Source organism: Lactuca virosa, chromosome 9, assembly GCF_052849685.1.
Source record: "Lactuca virosa cultivar CGN04683 chromosome 9, Lactuca_virosa_CGN04683_v6, whole genome shotgun sequence".
NCBI lineage: Eukaryota > Viridiplantae > Streptophyta > Magnoliopsida > Asterales > Asteraceae > Lactuca > Lactuca virosa.
In genome coordinates, this window is record NC_136434.1 from 57252193 (window position 1) to 57260006 (window position 7814).

The 7814-nt window shown below is 43.9% G+C and overlaps 1 protein-coding gene across 1 annotated transcript; it reads left to right on the top strand.

Moving 5' to 3' along the window:
• The first annotated feature begins 760 nt into the window (after positions 1 to 760).
• LOC145139257 (uncharacterized) lies at positions 761 to 1279 on the top strand. The gene has a single exon (XM_079073149.1). It carries the CDS (start codon positions 761 to 763, stop codon positions 1277 to 1279), a length of 519 nt encoding a protein of 172 aa, XP_078929275.1.
• Positions 1280 to 7814: the final 6535 nt, after the last annotated feature.

The window sequence follows — 7814 nt, forward strand, 5'->3', positions numbered from 1 at the left end:
GAAGGATGACTAAGATGGACCAATCCATCCATGCCATTAGAGTGGGGTGTGAAAATTGTAGCGGGCCTCACCTTACAAAGGATTGCGATCTTGACGAGAATGGGAACCGGAAAGCGCAAGTATGTTACTTGAGTGGTGATAAATACGATGAAGATTGGTGAAAACCAAAGAAAGAATGGCTACCTTACGATGAGTACAAAAAGAGGAACCAGTGCAAGAGAAGAAGCTAGACTTTGAAGATATGCTCACAAGACTTGCAGCTGCGTCCGAAAAACGACACAATGAAACCGATGCTGCAATGAGAGAGAAACAACTCATGATGAAAGAGCAACAATCTTTGATGAGAAATCAGCAAGCTTCCATCCTCAACATTGAAAAAACGCTAGGCCTACTTTCACTACAAATAAACGAGATACAACCGGGTGCGCTTCCTAGTAATACCGAAAACAATCCGAAGGGCGCACATATAAACATCGTAACAACTAGGAGCGGGAAGATTATTACTCCTCTAACCCCTATTCATAAGGAAGATCCGAAAATGGTGCAAGAGGAAGAGTCTGAAAACCAAAAATCGCAGAAACCCGATGCGACTCGCCGAGTCGAAGACATGGACTCGACGAGTCCCCAACCTGAACAGAATAATAAGCCTCCTGTTAAACCATATCAGCCTCCATTACCGTTTCCAGGATGAGCTAAAAAAGATAAGAATGATATTGATTATCAAAAATTTCTGGAACACATCAAAGCCCTTCAAATCAATATGCCCTTCATCGAGGCGTTTGCACAAATGCCTAAGTATGCCAAGTTATTAAAGGAGATTCTTACAAATAGAAAGAAGATGGAAGAGGTGCAGAAGGTGGTTCTAAATGAAAATTGTTCAGCCGCCATGTTGAACAAATTACCTAAGAAGAAAGGTGACCCGGGTAGTTTGACCTTGCCTTGCCAATTCGGCAATTTGTCAACTATCCATGCATTAGCTGATTCGGGGGCAAGTGTTAACCTCATGCCATACTCATTCTTCAAGAAATTATACCTTCCGAAACCAAGGCCAATTCGAATGGCAATTCACTTGGCTAATAAAACGGTAACATTTCCGAGGGGGATATGTGAGGAACTATTAGTAAAAGTTGACAAATTCGTGTTTCCCGCAGATTTCATAGTGTTAGACATGGAGGCGGACCCTCAAGTCCAGATTATACTTGGAAGACCCTTCCTTAACACCGCGAGTGCTATAGAAGATATGAGAGATTCAAAACTTACCCTTCGGGTGGGGGAATAATCAGTTACATTTGGAATAGATCAAGCCATGAAGCATGCAAGGTGTAGTGATGACACGGCGTTCTCGGTTGATATGTTGGGAGCAGTTAATGGAAGAGTGGAAGGAAGACAAACCAAGTAAGTCTACCATTACTGTTGAAGATGAATTTGATGCTAAAAGAGATCTGATGGAGATAGAAAGACTGCTTGAAGAAGCTGAATATAATGAATTGAACAGAAGTGCTGAAAGCCCGACTCGCCGAGTAGCATCCTCTGACTCGACGAGTCCAGTTGAAACAACGCGACCAAACGCGAATTTTGCCCTGGTCTCGACGAGTCCCCTCACGGGACTCGACGTGTTCAGCATACAAAACACGAAATCAGAGATGAAAATTCTACCTAATCATCTGGAGTATGCATTTCTTGAAGAAGGTGAACAAAAACCTGTAATTATAGCTTCTGACCTTACCAAATCTGAAAAAGAAGAGTTAGTCCGAGTTCTAAAAAGGAGAAAGAATGCTATTGCATGGAACATTGCCGACATTAAAGGGATTAGCCCTTCTTATTGTTCCCACAAGATCAACCTAGAAGAAGGAGCAAAGTCGGTAGTGCAACATCAAAGGCGATTGAACCCGAACATGCAAGAAGTGGTAAAGAAGGAGGTGGCCAAGCTTTTGGATGCAGGGATCATATAATCTATTTCTGATAGTCCATGGGTTAGTCCCGTTCAAGTGGTACCTAAGAAAGGAGGGATGACCGTTGTCACAAATGAGAAGAATGAGCTCATACCATCCCGAACGGTAACCGGTTGGCGAGTGTGCATCGATTACCGGAAGTTAAATGATGCCACTCGTAAAGACCATTTTCCCCTTCCTTTTATCAATCAAATGCTTGAACGATTATCTGGCCATAGTTACTATTGTTTCTTAGACGGATTCTCGGGTTATTTTCAAATTCCCATAGATCCAATTGACCAAGAAAATACTACTTTCACTTGCCCAAGTGGGACTTTTGCCTATCGACGCATGCTTTTGGGTTATGCAATGTGCCCGCGACCTTTCAAAGATGCATGATGGCAATATTCCATTACATGGTAGAGAAGTTTATGGAAATATTTATGGATGACTTTTCTTTTTTTGGCTCATCATTTTATGATTGTCTCACTAACCTTGACTTGATGGTTTCTAGGTGTGAAAACACCGATCTAGTCTTAAATTGGGAAAAATGTCACTTTATGGCTAAAGAGGGCATAGTCTTAGGTCATAAAGTATCCAAGGCGGGAATTGAGGTGGATCGGGCAAAAATTGATACAATTTCTAAATTACCCCCACCAACTAATGTGAAGGGCATTAGGAGTTTTTTAGGACACGCGGGTTCTTACCGCCGTTTCATAAAAGATTTTTCGAAAATTACTAAACCTCTTGCAACGTTCCGATTCTCAGGTATTGATTTTTATATAAGAATTTTCTTGATTTCAAGGTTTACTCGACAAGTTGGTTGCCCTACTCGTCGAGTAGCAGCGGGTTGCTCCACGTGTTTTAGTGGCCTACTCGCCGAGTCCAAGAAGGGACTCGACGAGTAGGAGCTGGCAGATGAAACCCTAAATTCCGGGGTTTTTCACCCTATTTAAAGGATCATTGGCCTCCCCCAGCCTCCCCTTTACAACCCCTTGACACTCTAAAACCCTAAATCGTGTGTGTGTACTTCATTGGTGTGTTTAAGCTCGGAAGAAGGATCTTGATGAGGGGAAAACTTGGGGAAACAAGTGGATTGAAGCAAGGAACTCGTAAGAATCATGATCTATTTCAGTTGGCATCTTTTGGAAGGTATTAAGCTGTTATCTTAACCCCATTTCATTCTAGATCTCTTTTGGGTGGATTTTAGGGCTTTTCTAGCATAATAAGAAGCCATTCTTGGGTATAAGCTAATATCTGAAGTTGTAACTTCAGATCTGGACTCTCCTTGGTCTCTAAGTCCATAAAGTTTTCAGCTTTGGCAAGCATGAACCTTCCCTCAAGTGTGAGACTTCTTTACAAGCTTAGTTTTGTCATTTTAAGACTTTGGAGCTTTGCATGCACGTAAAGTTTGCAACTTTACGTGATAAACAAGCCTTGGGAAGCTGGATCTACAATTTGGAGCCTTAGCATGGCTTAAAAAGCCTCTGTATGGATGAAGGACTGAAGGGACTCAGCGAGTCGCATGGTCGACTCGGCGAGTCCGATGAAGATTGACGTGGGCTCGGCGAGTCAGATGAGTGACTCGGCGAGTCGGCTAGGGTTTTCCCAACCTTTGGACACGTATGGGCTTGGCGAGTTGCGAGAGGAAGTCGAATAGCTGGCCAAAGAGGTTACGACACCAAACCTTAGGAACTCGACGAGTCACTCTAGTGACTCGGCGAGTTGGCGAGTTATGCAATGAACTCGGCGAGTGGCTGGTTTTATTTGTCGAGTTAAGGTCAACATGGAATGTAGACCTTGACCGTTGACTTTGACTTTGACCAGGGGTTGACCAGTTGACTTCTGGGGACATTTTGGAAATTGGAAATTTACAAGCATGGTTCTATGATGGATATAGGTGGTGGAGTTTGTGCCGGAGATCTGAGAGTTTGAGTTTATCTTCGAGTCGACGGTGTGAGGTGAGTTATCCTCACTATATCAGCAGGGTCTAAGGCACCAAGGTCGGCCCTTTATGGATTGTATCCAGATTTATGGCATGATATGTTATTGATTACATCCTGGTAGTTAGGATGGTGATATGCTTATGCTAAGTAACTTGGTTAGGTCAGTGTCATGGTTATAGGATGATGTTATGTTAGCGAACGGTTAGGTCCGTATCCCGTTTATGGGGATGTTGCTATGATTAGTGATATGATAGATCAGTTTAACTGTTATATGATATGAGCTAGCGTATGATATTTATGTGCACATGTTTATCTGGTTGGGGGTTGGGTTGAGGCGGTCCATCTTTGTGTTGTAGGCCAACATACCCGGCAGGCGGTCCGGATAGGCTGTAGGCCCTGCGAGGCAGTCTAGTCATGTCGAAGGCTCGGGAGTGGTCCAGATAGGCTGTAGGCCTTGCGAGGCGGTCCAGTCAAGCTGAAGGCTCATTATGCATGTTGTTCTGTATTTGTTGATATGATATGATTATGGTTATATGGGTTGGTATTTTGGGGGGGAACTCACTAAGCTTTCGGGCTTACAGTTTTAGTTTATTGTTTCAGGTACATCAGGGGATCGCGGCAAGGCGAAGGCATGATCGTACAGCTCCTCATGTTTTATATATGTTTCTGGGAAAAACTCTGATATAGACTATTTTGAAAACAAATCTGTAATAACTGTTGGTTTTAAATGTTTTGAAAAGTTTTAAATTGGCTTGAATTTTTTGGGTGTTACAAGTTGGTATCATAGCCTTGGTTTGAGTGAATTGGAGGAACATTCGTGTGAATCCAGTCTCAAACTAAGGAAAAAGATTTTCGAAATAATTTTAAATTGTTTTCAAAATAAGAAAGGAGGATGCGAAGTGTACGATCAGCCGGAGCCAGTAAGTAGATCCCAAAATACAATGCAGTTATTTGATATTGTGATATGTTAGAACAACATGCTAGTACTAGGCTAGGGGTCCTCAGGAATTTCATGATAGAATTGCCTGATTGCGTGATGCCTGCTAGCCTAGGGTTTCTTTATATGATATTGACATCATTACTGTGTTTACTTGTGTATGCATCACGACTGTAGATAATTAAGACCTTATAGCCCAAGAATGTTTGATTTGGCCTTATGTTCTGTTCCAATCGATTAGGGATTAGGGTAGGATTGGATATTCGAAAGTCTATAGGGTCCAACGTTATGTATGGCTAGCATACACTAGTTCTACAGGGTTGGTGGAAGTTTCATGGATGGGTGAGTTATGTGGGACCGGTAGGTCAGTTGTGAGACAGTTAGTTTTCCTCTAGGAGTGAGGATTGAGCGCTTGCGATGCTTATGTATATTGTTAGGGTGTTGTAGTGATACTTGAGACAAATATGGGTAGGTGTGGAAGGTAGTATGGGCCCGTACTACTGAAAGCACAGGACCCATACGTGTATCAAGGAAGTCACAACCCCTAGGGTTTAGTCGGGAGTTGGTTCCCAGTTATTTATGTGGATTATCTGATATCTTGTGGTATGTTTCAGAATGGTGATGACGAGACGCTTTGTGACTAGATCCAGTTCAGGATCAGGATCAGGAGACGGAGGCCAGGAGGGGCCAACAGCACCTGAGCATGTGGTGCAGATGGGTATAGAGGAGTTGGATGCCAGGATTTGAGAGATCCTGCATGATGAGGTTGCTGCTATGTTCCGGGCGCAGTTACCGGAGATGTTTGGGTCTATTAAGACTGCTATGGTTGAGTACTTCGACGAGCGTTACGCAACCCTTGCAGAGACGGCTGACGCTGTAGCTGTATCGGTTGTAACAGCTGCAGGAGGAGGTGGAGCCAGTCGGGACTTCGATAACACGAAGCCCCCGACATTCGATGGTACCCAGGATCCGATTAGAGCCATGAGGTGGTTATCTGACATGGAGGGCCGTTTCTTCACGTGTTCATGTCCTACTGACCAGAAGGTCAGGTGTGCCCTGAACATGTTGAGGCTCGGGGCCAAGGACTGGTGGAGGTTGACGACAGGGTCGTACACTGATGAGCAGAGAGCTGCTGTTACTTAGGAGCAGTTCAGGGATATGTTCCGCGCCCGATACATTCCATGGGTCGAGCGGGAACGGTTGGCTCAGGAGTTTTTGAGTTTGAGACAGGATGGGGAGTCGGTGACGGAGATCACCCACATGTTCACTGAGAGGGCGATGTTTTGCCCGGAGTTTGCTTCCGAGCAGGCTCAGATGACTCGTTATCTGAGCATGCTCAAGACGGACATCCGTCAGTTTGTGTCGACCCAGCGATGTGATACTCTACTGGATCTACAGGAGGCCGCTAGGCGGCATGAGTTGGAGATTGAGTTGTAGATGAGGGAGCAACGTCAGGCCCCGACACAGTCTCAGCCGACGCCAAAGCGGTCTAAGACCGCTGATTCTAGGACCGGGGGTCAGCAGAGCCGCACTTGTGTAAAGTGCGGCAATAGTCATTCTGGAGTTTGTCGATCGAGTAGTGGGTGCCACAAGTGTGGCAAGGAGGGGCACTATGCTAGGGAATGTCGCTAGTCTGCCCCTGCATTGGATGTGAGGATATGCTATCATTGTTATCAGGTTGGTCACGTGAAGACCAATTGTCCGCAGCTCGCAGCCAGGCCAGCACAGGTTCAGAGCAGGCTACATTAAGGATTGCAGATGGGAGGCCAGTTAAGGCAGAGCCTCCAAAGGCTCAGGGGCGTGCCTTCCAGCTTACAGCGGAGGAGGCCAGGGCAGCACCAGATGTGGTTGCTGGTATGTTTCTATCCTTTATATCATTTATTATATTTGTTTTATGCTTATCTGTTGTACCTGTGATTAGGTATGTTTTTAGTGAACTCTTTTCCTGCTTTGGTTTTATTTGACTCGGGGGTGAGTCAGTCCTTCGTATCTCAGTCATTTAGTAGGGAGTTCAGTGTGTCAGTGGGCGAGTTAGAGTGTCCGTTGCGAGTCTCTATCGCCAACAAACACGGGGTTTCTGCTTCTTCGGTCTACCGAGGGTGTGAGTTGGAGATTTTCGGGGTGTCCTTTCTGTGACATCCCCAAAATCACGGCCAGAAAAGACCGGTTTCAATTATGGTTTTAAAATAATTTCAGAGTAAATCCATTGATTTAAAAGAGTTGTGGAAATTTGTCCCCAAAACAAAACATGATAAAATAAAGTTTATCAAAGAATTTCTTAAAGAAATGTATTTTCATTATATATCAAAACTCGGGATGTCATGTTCCGATACAGACCAAAAGCATAAACAATACAATATAGACCTTACAACAGTTACATATAACTACTGGTCTATAATCCAAAAATATATTGACAATGTCATCCAACTTATGCTCTCGCGCCACTACCTGTAATACAAAGAAACTGAGTGGGTCAGCCTTGGGAGCCTGGTGAGCATATAGGGTTTTCAACCCACAATAGATAATTATATTTCGTTCATCAACCAACAATAACCCGATTACCCATTCCCGTTATCCTCACTTTATGTCCCTAAAACAACAACTATTACAAGGGACCTAATCTAGGATTTTCATCGGGACGGACATCACTGCAAGGGGTTTCCTTAACAATAGATGTCCTAAAGGCAACCATGAGGGGGATAGAGTACACCGGTGAACACATCGTTCACAACACCTACAGGTTATGAGCCCGCTAGCGTTCCAGTGGACTGTCTAGAAAGAGTCAGTGGTCGTCATCCATACTCCGCTAGATGACTAGATCAACAACAACATCGAGACCTCTCATCCTTTTATTTATCACACACCAACTGTCTACCCATGTTCTACTCAACATATTAGTAGATAAAATATATACATTTATATACAGCTTAAAACCTGTACAAAACATCCGTTCAGCAACTAGTTCAAATAAACAAATAATATATAAACACATAGCACGTA

Coding starts and splice junctions, on each gene's coding strand:
- LOC145139257 (XM_079073149.1), top strand. CDS start 761: ATGCCCTTCATCGAGGCGTTTGCACAAATGCCTAAGTATGCCAAGTTA.